Consider the following 17334-nt stretch of genomic DNA (forward strand, 5'->3'; position numbering starts at 1 on the left):
GCTGTGGAAAAATCTGGATGAAGATCAGCAAATTTGAATGTTTTTCCAGTGGAGTTCCTTGACAGTGAATGAGGGGCTATTAGAAACCTAGACAAGTGTGAAGACGTCTGTGTATACTCTGCATGTTTCTAACAGCTTCATTGTCAGGTGGGAGGAACTGTCATCCAATTTGAAGTGTTTTTGCACGAGGTGGTGATGGACACTGAGCTGACGGCCTAAAAATTGGCCCTAAGAAGCCATATTGGGAGTGGGGGATGGAGTAAAGAAACGAAGCAAGTGTACACAGAATGAGTGAACAGCGGAGGCAGACAGGGAACACGACGGCGATATATATTGAAAGAAAGTGACCTGAGGAGGGAGACAATAAGGGAGAGAAAGAGAGACAGTGGCAATAAAACGCCGGTGTTCTCATTATGCTTTTAATGACACAAAATGCACAGAAAATCCAAGGCTGTAAATAACAAAGAGAGGATGAAACCTGAAATTCAGTGGCACTGCATTAAGCTCTATCTCTGCATTAAGCTTATAATCATCAGTTTATATTGACTGTAAGACTTTTAGTCAACTGGTTGGTAATTTTTGAGGTTGTATTTAGTGGTGGTGTTGTATCAGACTGCATTATATTACAAGGTGTTTAATGTTTTGTCAACCCTAATAAGACAGAATACATGTAACTATAGAACACCTCTGCATATTACATTGCATAGGTGTACCTAATGAACTGGTAAGTCAGTGTATACTATGAATGCACTACTGTTTCCCTTCACTCTTATTTTAATCCATTGCAACTTAATTATTTATTCCATTGTCTGAAATATTAACATGCTGTAGCTTGTGTCTCACATTTTTTACAACTGGTTTCTTCTTCTTCTTCTCCTATCTTGGAAACCAAGCTTATACTTCTGTTGCACTAACTGTATGTTGCTCTGATTAAGATGAATGTATGGAAGAGGACTGAAATATGTGTTGCAAAGTGTGTCTGACAGACTGACCTCCGTGAGCTTCCCGCAGACAGTACATTTGGTTTTCAGGCCCGACTTGGGTGGATTTTGTTTGTTCTCGTATGCGCCTAGGCAGCCAGTGCTGCAGAATTCCTGGAAGGACTCGCTGGAGTCAACCTGGGCGACAATGGTACCCTTCATGTTTGTTATGTCCCTGGAATACACACAACACAGTAAAAGCCACATCTGAGATATTAGTTTAAAAAAAATACAAATATAAAAAAAAAATACTTAACACCTGAGAGAGACAACTTGTTTGAAACTACTGGTGGTAATTCAAATAGAAAAAATGATTTTTAACCTTAATTGAAACTGACACTAATACACAGATTTTATAATCTGTCACAATCTTATTCTTGCCTGTACTCAAAGTTTCACACTAAACACTACATGAACAATCCTGACTTTGATCCATAAAATGTCTCATTGGTTTTCCAGCACTTCTGACATGAAACTCACTTTTTGCACATGGTGCAGCTTTTCTTGGGGGTGGGTTTGTGTGAGAAGGCAGAAAGACAGGTGGTGGAGCAGAACAGGTGTGTGGAGCCTTTACGCTGGTAAGCCGTTTGGCCTTTCTTCAGAGGCTTTTTACAGTTAGCACAGGTCACCTGGAATGAACAAACACAACTGTGACTGCAGGGAAGTTTTACAACAGCAATAAGTGATTTATGATATTAGTCTCCTTCTTTACAACCCCTCCCCCATTTTGGTCATGAACAGATATTTGTGTTTTGATGTGATGGCACAATTCCTGCTGGAGGCTAATAAGAAATGAATGGGATATTGAAAGAACAAGTGAAGAGAAAAAGTTTGTGAATTTTGTAATTTGCAGTCTGCTGGTGTTCTCCCACCAAATACAGCCGGACAACAAAGACCAAACCAAAGAAATATATCAGGTAATGGATGCAGGAGTTTATGTGTTAAATTCCACCTCTTATCAGATCCAAAATAACATTTCCAGCTTGTCAGTTTGTCTTATTATACAAATAAACACATAGTAAAATATATGAACAGACACTTTCTCTTTAACAGCATCTCATTTGAATCTGCTCCAATGGTGCTTGGTGATTATTTTAAGGCACATATGCTTTTAAGTTTACCAGCACAACAAACAACAGGACTGCACCAAATGGCAATTAAAAAAAGGCATAAAACTAGACCCCAGATCTAGTGAAGAGAACCACGACTATAGACTATAGCCAGACTATATCTGGCCCTTAACTCTGGCAGTGTGTACAATGTCTTCCTGTACATAATGAACTACACAGGATCTTAATGAACAGCATGTATCACCTTGACTGTCCTGGGTTGTGGCTGGGAACCTGGAGAAGAAGAGGAGGAAGACTGGCCTGGAGGTTTGGGCAGGGAGGTGGCAGGTGATGGAGAGTCCACCCCTGTCTGTTTTTGGTTGCGAGGGACTGAAGCTGACTGGGAGATCCACGAGTCTGGTGGGAAAGAAAGAACCACAGCCATCAGTGTTCTCCATCCTGTATCTCTGTTTTACCTGAGTTGACAATAAAAACAACACTAGTGCCCTGGTGGCCAGCAGTAGTAAAACAATGGAATGACAGCACTCGTGACTTGCACAGAACTCTAGAAACTTCACGAAAAATGTGTGTAATAAACGACAGTAAGGGTGTGTCAATGGGTCAGTCATCTTTTTTCATTTTCTTCTAGACCAACACCGATTACTGACTGTCATTAAGATGGGTCAATCAAATACCAAGCACAATTCCTGATATTGTTCTTAAAGATTTTTTCAGAAAGCTCCTTGAAAAGTCCCACTTTGTCTCTTGTCATTCTTAGAGTTGGACTCCACTTTTCCACAGTTCATTATATGGTGGAAGAATGTGACTACCCTGTGCACATATTTCTGTGTAGTTTTGGTCTGAAGCTTTTCCTCGTGGTTTTTAGCTACATGGTTAATGCTACAGCATGCCATTACATTTTAGCCAACAGATTAAGATTTCATGGATTTGGAATGACATCTTCAAATATATTGGTGTAATGTCCACATACTTTTGGCCACATGGTGTATTTCAAAAGTGAGTTTATCTTTGTATATCTTTATATTTCATTACATTCAGCGGCATTGTTTCCCTTCCCTGCATTCTTTTCATGACAACAGAGAATTTCGACCTATCATACAATAAAATGGCTATTTTTTTTGCATCTGCTTCACAATCCTGGTAAAACTGACAACCAGAAACTAACCAACATCAGTTACTGTGAACACTGCCAGTCATGCTGACCTCACACTTGTTGCATCTCTAGCACAATCACGGTTTGTCATCTGGAGTCCATGTGGTGTCCCAATGTCTCACCTTATCAACTCAGACAGACTTCAATACCAACAAGTCTGTGAGGGCTGAGGACTGTCGCACTGTGAAACCATAAAGTGTGTGATGGCCCACCTATGTTCCAATCTTTACTTATTTATGTTACTACAAATGTTAACAGGATTTTGAATTAAGTTTTCACACTTCTGGAGCAGAACAAAGAAGTTCTGGTTTCACTCCAACTCTCCATAACCTAATTACTCTAAAACTCATGTTTACATGCAACTGGTCAGTAATGATTTCTTCCTTGCCCTCAACCTTGAACTATTGCTTTTCTCTGGATGTGAACACCAGCTCCGATTGGTGTAAAAAGAGTTTTTTGTCTTTTTTTTGGACAGAATTTGGACTCATGGTAAAAGTAAGGTTACAGTGAGGTAAACTCTCCTTTCCCTTATTTAAATGTATTCTGTATTCAGAGTTGGCAATGTCTGATATAATAATCTGTCAGAAAACAAAGTCAGGTTTACCAAAGCACCACAAAGTTTGTTGCAGTGCAGAGTTTTCAGTCTGTCTCCATTATCTCTGACGATCCTCACCGAGCATCGGTGGTGCAGCTGCCTCTCTCGGCTGACACTATTACTGCTTCCGTGGTTGCTTCCTCCTACATACTCTTGTCTGATTACACAGCATTATATTCGGCCTCATAAGTTGTAATAATAATGCCACATCTCTGCTCTAACATTATATTGTAAAGCTAGTTTTTTGTTTGTGTTAAGTGTTAGGATCACGGAGAAACTCAGCAGCTGAAGTTGTTACAGCTATGGCTGTAACGTTGCTCCGGTCTGGTGGTTGTTTCCTTTTCCACACTCTGTTTTGTCTGATTACACAGCACTATATTCGGCCTCAAATGTTGTAGTAATAGCGCCACATCTCTGCTCAGACATTATATTGTAAAGCTAGTTGTTTGTTTGGCTTAGCATGTTAGCTTAGCTGAGGCTGTAACGTTGCGCCGGTGGTCACTTCCTCTTCCAGACTCTGTTGTGTGTGATTCAACAGTGCGATATTTGGCTTTGTATCACGAAACTTGTTTTCTTCCAAATATACTGACGCATGACTGGGGAGCTCTGGGTGCAGGCAACATGGAGGGAAGGTAAACATTGTTCATTTGCATATACTACCCGCACTGTAAAGATACAATGCTGGTTGAGAGTCAGCAATGTTTCCCTCTCATGCCAAGTGAAGTGGGTCACCACCTGTTAAAACACAGACAGCAATACAGGGAGTTTCCTCATACTGTTACCTGTCCTGTTGTGCGTCCCCGTGTCTCCGTTCTGTACCAGCTGGTCCATCGAGCCTGAGCCCCGCCCAGGGTTGAAAGAAGCTGTTGGTCGACCAGATGCGGTGTCGAGATTCAGGCTAAAGGTGCTGCTGATCTGCAGACCATTTTCCTCTGCCTGGCCTTCACCTGCCTAGAGGCAAGGTGCTTAGGTTAACTTTTCTCTTCAGTTACAAAACTATAGAAAACAAGACATATGACAAGGAACCCAAGACATGAAGATTCTGTCTGATGCACAGTCTGTAGAAACTGCACTGAATACGATGTCATCTGACTAAAGGCAGCGTTTCCCCTACCATAACAAGACCCCCTGACTCTCCTGAAAGAAACGAAAAATGTTTATGTTATTCACCTCATTTATGTGCACACGTTACTGTAAGTGCAATAAAAACTTTGTGAGAAAAAAGCCAACAAGAGTAATATAATACTCTCTAAAATAGCGAGTATTAGTCTTCCATTAAGGCAGAAAGTAGCAAGTGTGTGGTTGAGACAGAGAGAGAGAGAGCATCTGTGTGATGGTGGGGTAGTGACGGAGCAGAGAGTGACTGTTATGTTAGCATAATAGCTGTTAATGTTGCAGTGTAGCGTGTGTACAATTTAGGCTATTTGTCAGTGAATAAATGCTACAACTCCTGAAGATCCAAGCCAAGTTCCCGTGTCCTGCTTGCCACCTGCTGATTAAAGTGAAGGAGGTTAGCCCCGAAGTTAGCGACAATAGGTTAGCCTAACCAGACCAGGTTCACTTAAAGTTGACTGACCTTTAAGGTGGACCAGCTATTCTCATTTTAGTGTCAATCTCATCTGCTGAGAACCAGAAATATCTGGGTTCTGAGTCTCTCCCGAGTCTTGCTCACCCCCACCCTCCACTTGCCGCCCCCGCTGCCCCCTCCCCCCCACAAACAGTCAACCTAGGGGAAACACCGAAAGGAGCTGCCAAAGCGACGTGGATGAATAAATACTGGCATAAAATATCAACTCTCAGCAGTGTCATTACAAAGATATCATTATCTACTTTGCCAGGAATAATGCCAGAGAGAACACCTGCTTTCTGCAGTGTCTACCAGCAGACAACATCTTTTATCACAAAAAAAAAAAAACACCCTGAAAAACACACAGGGGGGGAAGTGAATGTAGACAAGAAGGTGGCAACATAAATTGAAAAATAAATACATAAATAAATAAAATCAGTTCTGGTGATTCTCACCGCTGCGACAGCCGCTGCCCCTCCCTGCAGTGATGTCACAGAGGTTATCATCAGGTTCATGTCCGCCTGGATGTCCACTGGATGTGGCAGAGCATTTACCGTGGAAACTGCGGAGCTTCCTTTCTCGCCCAGTGTCGTGACACTGGCGATCCTGATTTCTGAATCTGGCTCTGTGCTGCTGAGGGCACCTGGCGAGTGGGGTGCTGAGGAGCCTCCAGGGGGTGCCGGTGAGGAGGAAGTGTCTTTCTGTTCAGAGTCCTCCTCATCATCAATGATGATAGGCTCTGCTACTGTGGTTGGAGGATGAGGAGGTGCTGCCACTGTGGATGTGCTGGAAAACGCAGGAGGACTGGGGATTCTGGAGGGCACTGTTGCCGTGGACATGTCTACAGTTGCCACGGCAGCAGCCAGCTCAAGGCAGTCTGTGCTGGGCGTGTCTTGGGAAAGGGTTGTGGCTGAAGGCTGGGGAGCGTTCTCCTCTACCAGAACCACATCATCATCATTGTCCTCTGTGCCGCCCTCCTTTGTGGTTCCATCTTCTGTTACCATGGAAACTGCGTCCCCAGCCTCTTCGGAGGGGGGTGTGGTCTGTTGCTGAGGGGAAGGAGTGGCATCCATGGGCTCCACCCGCTCCCCTGCCTCTTCTGCTACGGCAGGGTTTGGTTCTGACTCCCCGTCCATCGCTAAGGCAACCACCTGGCAACACAAACAAAAGGCAGAGACAATTAGGTGAAGCCAGCACCGGCGACTGGTTTTATCAAGTCTGACAGCTGTACAGGTAGCTCAGGTATCCCCAGAGGCAAGCTACCCCCACACAGCCTCCACATGCCTGATGAAGACTCATTACCGGTGCTATAGTTGCCGCCTCTTCTGTGTCTCAGTCATCACTGGCTGATTTTTGGACACATTTAACGGTCTGTACACCCAAAATATTACCTGTAGCCTAAAGCCATGCAAATAGTTTAGATTTTACTTTATTTAAGCGTTTCAGATATTTGTCATTTCTGAAGCTGCTACAGTCCAATGGGGGAGAAGGGAATTTTGTTTGTCCAGCTCACAGCATTAAAAAAAAAAAAGCCCAAAACATTCAAATGACTAGATGCCACCTACCACTAAAAGGTAGGTGAAAAATGTTTTGATAATGTAAGTGAACTGGCTGCTTATTAAAACGTCCATCTAATTTTCAACCATGCATGTCCCAGATATGAGCCTTTCATTTCAAACTCTGACATGTTTTCTCCACCACACAGCTAGAAGTCTGATATGAGTGACAGCTCTGCTAACAGTTGGAGCCAAAATGCATGTAGTGGTGATGCTAGGGCAGTAATGAGACCACCTCTGCAGTGTCACTTCACTCGTTAGGTCGTTGAGATACATTTCTCTTTTCAAGGTGACTTACAATGAGTATACATCCTACCAAGAGAGAAAAAAGGCAAGGGCAAAAAAAAGGGAGAAAAAAAAAGGTGACACAAAGATCCCTCAATATTTTCTCTTCTACGTGTAAGAACTCTTCAAATCTGAGTCACACCACTACAGCGAGAGCATCAAGAGGTACATTTCAGGCCTCTTTGTTTCCTTCTTTTGTAAAGTTAATAACAAGTAAAAGTGTGAGTTTACAGTGTTGCAAGTCCTTTCTGAGAAGTAACACCAGATTATTTCCAACTACAATAGTATTTCCACTGAAACGACTTGCCAGCACTGTCAATACTCTAATACTAAATTATTGGTGGAAACTACAGTTGAAAAACATGTTGGTGCATTTTTTATTGCAGCCTCTGCTTATATTAGTCATACCCTCCAAGAATGTGTTGATCTAAAATGTTCAAGTTTACAGCAAAAAATCAGCTCAAAAACTTGCAATTCTGTTTTATCAAAACATTTCTGCTGACACAATTTCCTCAAATGATTGCAACATTGCCTCAGACAACTATTTCATTGAAAGGGATGAAGGTTGGTGAAGGACTCAGTGATGCTAATAAATTGAGCATTTCTGGTTTCATTTACCACAGGAAAACACTATGACGGGGACGGCAGAGGCTCAACAGATGCAACAGTAGAGGCTATGTCTTCATTCACACACTTAACAACTGCTACGTGCCTGCCCAGCAACGGGACAACTTTGCTCCTCCTGTTCCTCTTTGCCACATCTCTTCTTCTCATCCTCCTCTTTCTTTCCTGTCCTACGCACCTCCTAACCCAAATACCCCACATCGCACGCCTCCTCTCACCTGCTGTCTCTCACATCCCTCCCTCCCTCCCTGCTCCCTACCCCTGTGCGTCGTTCTACACAGCTTCTTTCTTGTTGCCCCCGGCAACCAGTGAAGCTACACCTTGGTTGCCGTGGTGATGGTAAGGCCCACCACCACAGGGACTTGTTCTCTGTGCTCTACATCTGGGTGCTGTTAAGTTGGCCAAAACAAAATGTAAATGTCTGAGATATCACCCTGTTTGATGCAGTAAATGTAGCTCAATGTGAAAATACCAAAATGACATTTAAGTGTTACCAAATGTGTTTTAAGTATCTCTATAGGTCCAAAAGAGGAGAAATACAAAAAAAATGGTGCCACATTCAGTATCAGATATTATTTAAAGCACTTTGGGGGATGTCTGCACTCTCCATGTTGATCTGTTTCTGTCAAAATGTCCTTTTCATGTTATACAGCAGTGAGGGTGGCTCTGAGCCACACATCACATCACTGCTGACAGCTGCAGCACAGAAACACACGCACAGATACAAGCTCACAGACACACTTCTGTGCAGACAATGATCCTCGTACCTCTATGTTCTTCACCCCAACAGTCACCCAGAGCAGGAAGAGCCTGAAAGCAACTGAATAACACTTTTAGAAGAGAGACAGACTACACTACAGAGGAAGCCAGGTCAATGCCTTGACATCACTGCAGCGGCCATTTTGGCCCCAGCACTGTGGGTGCCTCCAATAAAAATCAAACTTACAGCTGTATCTCGGAGGAAACAGGAAGGCTGTTGAGAGGAAGTATTGAGGTTTTACAAATTACACTTTCCCTTTGGCAAACTCCAATTATTACTTTTAGATTTTTTTGTTAAACTTGCAATTGGTGGCATGTTAGTTACAAAGATCAAAAATCAGAAGTAGGACATTCACTCCATTTAAATAGTTTATTCATGGACTGCATGCATGTTTTGGGCATCTGCCATTTCTCAGCGTGCTAACTGGCAACAGTGTTACAACTAAACACAGGTGAGCTGCCGGATACAGAGTCCATCCTTCACACAGAATCTCTTGATTAAAGCCCAATGTCTGCCTCCCTACCAGCCCAAGAGGTACTGTGCTGTCTGGCAGGGGGCCCTGACCTCCCGACAAGGCTCAATGACACATCACATGGTTACATACATCTTCCTGTGACTGGAAATAAGTCATCACAACAAGTACCTCGAGATGAAACTGACAATACAGACTACTTCCTGGGACCTACTTGTGTATTTCTACAAGAAAATGTGCAGATCTGCCACTGTCAGTTGCCATTTTTGACCATAATTTACTTGACACTGATGTCAAGACAGGTACTTAGCAAGATAAAGGGGGTGGACAGACAGAATAGCCAACACCTAGAAATCCAGTGCAATGGTCCAGCATAGGACTGGGTCTCCTATGAAAACCTGATACTTTACTTTGAGATATAATAACAAAACATGGTTTTCTACAAACGCATTTTTTTTTATTCGTTGAAAGGAGCAAAAATTCTCAAATGCTTAATGTCATCTAAATGCAAACAGATGTATTAGAATTTTTCCTAAATATAAAATCATGTTTAAAATTTAAATCAGAAACTCAACTCATCAAATAAGTAAAGATGATCACAAATCTGACCATCCATTGAATGCCAGCTTTTGATACTCAGTTTCAATATTCTGAGCTACTCAGAGAATTTCATCTGTTCCACTTAAGTAATGATGCTCCCAAGCCCCAATAAAAAATCCTAACAACATATGCCAAACATGAAAAAAATGCAATAAATGCAGCAATGACACCGACTAAAAGACATTTAGCGTAGTCTTATCGAGTTGAATCTGCACCTATGACTGACTCACTAAAAAAACATAATTACACACAATCATACATCAGGGCTATTGTGTTGTATGTTATTGCACTTACACTGTACACTCCCATGTAAACTGCATAAGACACTTGGACCCGAAGTATACATTCAAAATCCATTTCAAAGTGCACTTAATAAGCTTTTAAGCGTATGCATACTTGATACATATATGGAAGTTTCAATTGGGGGATATCATGCTGTATTGTTTTAAAGCTGATGTTTTCTATACAGACCAGACTGATACATCCACAAACAAAGGTTGTGAGAAAAACACCCCACTAAAATGAAATTTAAAAGATTAGGGGTAGCTTAAATATTTTCAGTAAACACTTAATAAATCACACCCAACATTATAAACATGCTAATTATTTCATAAATCTGAAAGAAAATATTTGCGATGATGTCCAAATGCTAACATGTTGGCTATATTTGTCTTTTTTCCATTAAACAAACAATGTATTCTTTCATAAAAGCATGTTTTGTCCAGAAATGTAGGGGATTAAAATTTATGTCAAATGTCAATTGCTTGTGTGAAAGTTCCTCCAAGTGCTGTACTAAGAATAAGTGAATAAAAACATTGCATATATTATTACACTCCGCTGGAGGACACCACACCAGAGATGCATACAATATGACTGTTGACTGTAAAGGTCTACTTGAGTGTAAAACACTGAAGCTGGAAGAGGAAGAGTTGTACAGGGTGATCATGTGACAGGAAGCACAAGCCAAAACAGCATGACATTCAAGAACAGTAAGTTGTTCTTGACTGTTCAGAAACAGAGTGGGGTTCTCCAAATCAGTGAGTGTGCTGCCTAATCTAAGTATGGCTAGTATTTCAGGAGCGATACCCCAACCCTACATGTGCTAAGAGTTATAACACATCATGGCGGGTCTGTGAGGTTAACTAGTGTCAAAACATTGAGAGAGAACCCCAAAGGCACCCCTCTCCATGTGCAACACCAAGCTGAGCTGCAAAGAAAATGCATCACAGCTTTTTGGCCTGAAAAAACACCAACAGAGGGAATCTATGTGCAAAGCAACTCAGTAGTGCACTGAGGGGAAAAAATAGCCTGGTCTAGACTCAGTACAGACTGCAATGCAGAGCTATGAGCCAGCCTGCATTCACGTGCATGTGAGGGAAACGAGGGTCCAGCGTTAATGAGCTCTGACATGCAACCTTGCTTCCCACGTCAACACCAGGTGGACAGAGAGGATGGCCTGGCGCTATAGGTTGAGACTGCCTCCATGCAACAAAAACACTCAGCAAGCAAGCAGTTAACATCACCAGCTGCGCCAGACCAACCCCAGCCACATCACCACCTTACATAGGTGCTCCTCTACCTTTCCAACACTATCAGTTTGCGCATGAAGCCAAGTTGACATCATTTTCCCAGCAGGTCCCAAGGTGGAGACGTGCAGCTGTTTGCGCCAGTTGCGCAAATAACAACCGACTAATGACATATTCATATCAAACGCCTGGAATTATTATATAAGGCTTATGTCACTGAGAAGTGATGCGTAATGCGCAGCCACCAGAACATCCCCCAAGCATGCTGATGGGCTGAAATACGGTCCATTCCGGATACCTGGCTGCTGAATGCCAAACTAACCCCGACTCTACACAGCTAGGGAGCATTTCTATGATATGTTAGAAAATCAGCACAGAACGACGGTCTGTATCAAGCTTTCGGGGCCGCTTAAGTCCCCCTGACCGTGCCCTTGGTTATTAACACCGACTAGAAGCTCAGCTTCATGTCGAGGACCACAACAGCACCAAATCCGGTCCAGGCGCCCGGGTACCGCGGTGACTATCACTCGACCTGATCCGAGCTTCCCTTCTCTTTTTTGCAGCATTAATTTTCATCAAACTTGGCTATGGAGAGCAGGTCCAAAACTTTAATCAAGAACAATAAACAGAACCGGCACTACCTGAGCTGCGCAACTCTTCCATAAATAACCCGGGTTAATGAGGGGGTCGGTTGCTTCCAAGTTGGGATCCAGAAGAAACGTGGTTCAGGGTGTTCCGTTCCGTTCCCACCCCTGCCCTTCCTGGCGCAAACAGCCATTGGATTAGCGGCGGATCGAGGGGAGGAGAGCAGACACAGACTGCGCCATTGTTAAAAATACTACTAAAATCATCACTACTTACTGGCATTAAATACATGAAAATACCAAATGCTGCACAGGATACACAGTGACAGTCAACAACACAATCCCCACCGGCTGGCAGCGTGAGGTCTCACTACACAACCCCCTTCTCGTCCAGTTTCTTTTTTCTAAGTCGCACACACACCAGTGCCACCAAAGCAGAGCCCGGATCCCAATAAAAAGCCCGATTTTTATGATACCTGTGACGCTGGGGCTTTAATTGGAAAGTTACCCTCCACCCTGGCGCAATCAGTGGCAAATATACCCTTCCGCCGCAGGGGGCGCCCTCGCGTTACGTATCACATGAACTGTCTCCAATTGTGTCCTGCGGCGGTAAACGACGAGGCAAAGAAAACCAAGCATCGTGTTTAGAGTTAACGTGACTAGAGGCCAGGTATTAACTCAATATATTCACAACCAGGTATAATTCACCCCACACCCCCTCTCCTCCTCCTCCTCCCCCTCCTCCTCCCCCTCCCCCTCCTCCTCCTCCTCCTCCCCCAGCGGAAAACAGCACTGCCTGCCGTCCGCCATTAGGGAACTAACTGAACAATACTGGAGACTAGAGGCGGCAGCAGCCACAGCACACACACAGCAGCTGAAAACATGTTCAAATTAACTCTTTATTACTCCCTAAATGTGTCTCCTCGCCCCAGTGTGACTCCTGAGAGAGTCCCTGGATACCCGCCAGACGTCCCCGCACAAGTTCCCGAAACTTTGAGTAATTAAGTGTAAAACTGGAATATAAAACATGTCAGTGTGAGTCGCTTACCGGAGCAGAGCTGGAAACGGTGAAGCGCCACTTTTGTGCCTTGACATTAATCCCGGGGAGCGCCTGCGCACAACGTACAACTTTCCACTTTCCGTCCAAAGATTGTCTATTGAGCAGAGGACTCACTCCGTGTTGAGGGCAGCACAGACCCTAGTCTCTTTTAACCCTTACATACTGTTCGGGTCAAAGTTGACCAATTTTGACCTTTGAAAACAATAAAAACACCCTAAATTACATTCTTTAAGACTGAAATTTTATGATTTTTCCTAAAGTGACCCAGAATATATAAAAATGGAAATACTATAAAATTACTTATTTTGTGCAGCTGGTATACATTTTTGTACATAGAGGATGTTCTAGGTCAGTGTTGATTGATGGTTTTAATGGTTATAATGAAACCTACCATCAAATGTTATTGCATCCTTCACTTTCAATAAATTAATAGCAATATCTATGGCTACTTTGTTCTCTTGCTTTGGATAACATGAGATGATAATATAGTGTGATTGTGATGTTTTCTCTATAATCGAATAGTGTCAAACCTAAAGAAAACACTCTCTCTGCTCCCTGAAACATTACTGAAGGATCAATCACACATTTATTAATGACTAATAAGACATCTATGGATGCAATAAAAAACATTTGCTGTTCAAAATTTGGTACAGGGACTAATTATTAAAGGAAAACCTTTCTATTCAGGAAGGCTTTTTCATCTTAACCCTTATTGATCTTCGTTCTTTATGTTGTCTGTTCTATGTTATTAATACTGTAGCGCTTTGAGTTTCACTATGAATGAAAAGTGCGGTACGAATTAAATGTATTATTATTATTCACATGACTAACACGTCCCTTGTCACCTTTATGTATCAAAAGTATTGAGTAGACATACAGTGAGGAACCACTGCAGTTATGGGACAAAACTCTGTTTATGTGTATATAAAACTGGGGAGTTCATTTGCAAAAACAGATATCTCCATTTTTATTAATTTTCATAAATCATGTTTTTTATTGTGCAGGTAATATCAAATACATGCACTTGGGTTGTTTTAGAAGTAAATGACAAAATTAAATTAAATTGCTTGATTGATTGATTGATTGATTTCCCCCCCTAGTTTAAAGTTTATTTTTGGGCTAATAGCAGATAACTCCACATTTCATGTCTCAGAGTTAAACGGAGCCATGTATAAGTTTCTTTTAAGTGCAATGTTTAACATTGTTTAACATAAAACAAGTAGGTAAAGTACCCAGATTTTTTTTCATATATGTTGCGCCTCCCTGTTTTTATATCTTTTTTTCCTCAAAATGGCAAAAATGTGAATATGATATATGGCTACACAGATATTAAGCAATGCCTAGCAGACATATAGTTTTGGGTATAATTACCTCACATTACTAATGCTGCCTTCAAATTGGACCAATAGGAGGTTGAGTACAGCATATGCTTGTGAGCAGCTGGTTGCCATAAACCTCCCTTGATTTTTTTTCCTTAAAAGGCGTCTTACACCAGGCAGATGAAAACAGAGGTGTCTAATTACCATGACCTTTTGTTAAATATTGCTGATGTAACTGCAAAGCCTTTATGGGCATACAGAATGCACATTGTTAGTCTGCTTATGTTAAAAGACAATACCAGAAATTTGTAGACCATTTACTACAGATCATGAATACTTTAGATTACTGCTTATTATTCTACAAAGTGTGCTGAAGTGATTCTGATTTTCTAATGTATTTTCCCTGCTGTCCATGCAGGCGTTGATATTAAAATCATATGAAAGGCTCTTCAAACTTCACTTGTGTAATCCGGCTCAGTGAATGTTAAGTCTGCATAAATTTTTGTCAGTTATTTTTACTAATGTGAGGTGATGCAGTGCACACATTTCAAATTAATCTGCACTTAAGACTGTATTAAGACATTGTTGTTCACTGCAAGGGACTGTTTTTTTAAACAGCGCAGAAATGAATGCGCAAAAAACCAATGGCTACCTCAAAAATGAAGAAAAATGCATCAAATATCAGAAATTAGACAGTAAGTGCTGGGAATTTGTTATCAGTAATACACAGTTTAAGAGCTAAAACTTCCAAAACAAAAACAAAAAACCCAAAAAACACTGGCATTGTCCTTTAAATCGGAAGTCCCTCTTGCTCACAAGCTACACGTTCACGTTTACTGTAACAGGAAGTAGAGGCAGAGTGAGACCTCACTCATTTGTCATCGCTTCATGCGTATTTGTTAATTTTTTTTTCTTTCGGCGCAGGCGCAATACCAGCAATCAGTGGTTGCATGGCTGGCAATTAAATTGCCCCATTAAGCTGAGCTAACCTTGCCGATATATATCATCTCTCCCATGTAAACTGACTCCAGCTCAGCTTGCAAATGATGTAGTCTGTCATGAAAAGCTTTGATGGTGATGATTTGAAAACAGGCTGCATTGAAGTACACAGCTCGGGTCCAATCAGCAGCAAGGATCCGGGTTGAGAGAGTTCATGTTCTCAGCTTTCCTCACGTAATTTCATCCGCACATACACGGTAGAAAACCAAACGGCTGAGAATAATAACTGATAATCCCGTAAGAAATGTTAGAGAGATGTTGCGCGCACCTCAACAACACCAGAAGTCTCTACAAGGTTGTTATCAAAGGAGCAAAAAATGAACTAAAGTGCGATAAGATCACTGTAAACTCACTACTGAGTACAACAGGCCAATTATGAGTCACAGAAGGAAATATCATGAAGTTAATCTGGTGATTTTTTTGTGCGAAAAGTCAAATGAAGTGATGATCACGTTTTTAATATGGCGGATCAGGTGCGTTCAAGTGTCACACTGAAACCTGCAGGTCGGATCCACGTCAAGGGTCGGCGGTGCAGAGAAATGATTTCCATCTCCGCAGTCCCAGCTCTCTCTTCATCCCGGATTGAGGGCAGCGAGGGAGGGTGGGACGCTCTCATTTTCGAGTCAGTCTGAGAAAGTCAAAACTGTCGGGTTGCCAGATCGTCTGTTTGTTGGTTGCTGAGGAAAATGTCGGAGGTTTGTAGGTTCCGACACAAATCTGGAACACAAATTATACTGAAATATATGAAAGCATGGCTTTAGTCTGCTGACCCTGGATCCAGATTTTAAGGAGGGATACAGAAAGATCCCTTATCACATTTATTCACACGCTCTCTCTCTCTCTCTCTCTCTCTCTCTCTCTCTCTCTCTCTCTCTCTCTCTCTCTCTCTCTCTCTCTCTGTGTGTGTGTGCTTGATTTAATTTCTCTGATGAGTGCAATATGTATTTTCTCTTATTAAATCCACCCATCATTCCCCGAAGATGTTAATATACTTCTCTCAATCATTATTGTTACTGGTAGGAAATCAACACAGCCACTGTGTATAACTACTACATTTTTGCAGTAGTAGAAAGTAACTGTACTTAAAGGTGCAGGCTATTACTAAGTCTTAGTATTGCACTTCCATAAATTAGTTGGACTCACTCAGATTAAAAAACAGAATGATCCAAATCGAAGCAGCGCAGTCCAAGATGTCCTGACTTTTGGTCTTTATATAGGTCAACTCCAAAAACACTGGATCCTATATTTCCCAGGATGCAACTTGAAAGCATCCTGATGACATCATCGGGGTTATTCTTTTTTCCAAACTTCAGAAAGCTCCTCCAGAGCCACTGAAGATAATATATACAATTACACAGTTTGAACAGGCTGAGTAGTCCTCTATATGACAAGTAAGCTGATGTTGAAGTGTAAAATCAGTGGAGTGCCATTTCAAATAGAAGAAACCTCCACTTCACTGGAGTGTTTTCATACTTCACTGCATTTATCTGACAGCTGTAGTTGATCATTATTTTCCTTAGTATGATTTTACTTACAAGACATATATGAACAGTTATAATAGTTATTGCTTAAGAAACACTTAACGCAGGACTTGTGGTATATTATGGTGTTTCCTGTTTGAGCACCATTAGTCTTTTGCTCATAATATTTCATGCACCACTAATAATATTCAATGTACCATGATCAGACAAAGTCACACACATATTTCCTGTATCAAGGCTATTATCTGTATGACTCCTATTTCTCATTAAAATGATTGTTTGTTTATGCAACATATTTGTCTGAGTTGAGTTCAGATGTCATCTGGTTTCTCTTTTGTGGGGGAGGTGAGACGTGTTTAAAAGCCTCTTGAGGGTTTTTATGGCCACAAAAACCACAGAGTGTGTACTAATATGCTTTTTCAGAAGTGACCTCTAGTTTGTGCAACTAAAGTAAACTAAACACTGACAAAATAATCTCACCTCGTGGTCCATTTAGTAGCTGTTCTGGACCTTTCGATTGTAACCTCCTGGGTCTTGAGGAGTTATTGCTTTGTCAACGGCTGCTCCCGAGGTCGAGAATGAATGTTAAAGCTAAACTAAAGCAAACTAAACACAGATGGGTTTTTGCTTGTCCATCTGCTTGTTCTCTCTTTCAAGTTTTGACCAGTATGGGAAGGTTAATGTTGACACTGACATTTTTGGA

At 41.8% G+C, this 17334-nt stretch overlaps 1 protein-coding gene across 1 annotated transcript in view; it reads right to left on the reverse strand.

Moving 5' to 3' along the window:
- zmym2 (zinc finger, MYM-type 2) overlaps positions 1-12932 on the reverse strand; it is a 36772-nt gene extending 23840 nt beyond the window's left edge. The window contains exons 1-6 of the mRNA XM_042425801.1: positions 12821-12932; positions 5821-6516; positions 4581-4749; positions 2295-2446; positions 1461-1609; positions 993-1155 (exon numbers count right to left, since the gene is read on the reverse strand). Coding sequence (XP_042281735.1) covers positions 993-1155; positions 1461-1609; positions 2295-2446; positions 4581-4749; positions 5821-6501 — 1314 coding nt within the window. The 5' untranslated portion in view covers positions 6502-6516; positions 12821-12932. The remainder of the gene's footprint in view (positions 1-992; positions 1156-1460; positions 1610-2294; positions 2447-4580; positions 4750-5820; positions 6517-12820) is intronic.
- Positions 12933-17334: the final 4402 nt, after the last annotated feature.

The sequence above is a fragment of the Thunnus maccoyii genome, chromosome 11, assembly GCF_910596095.1.
Source record: "Thunnus maccoyii chromosome 11, fThuMac1.1, whole genome shotgun sequence".
Lineage (NCBI taxonomy): Eukaryota > Metazoa > Chordata > Actinopteri > Scombriformes > Scombridae > Thunnus > Thunnus maccoyii.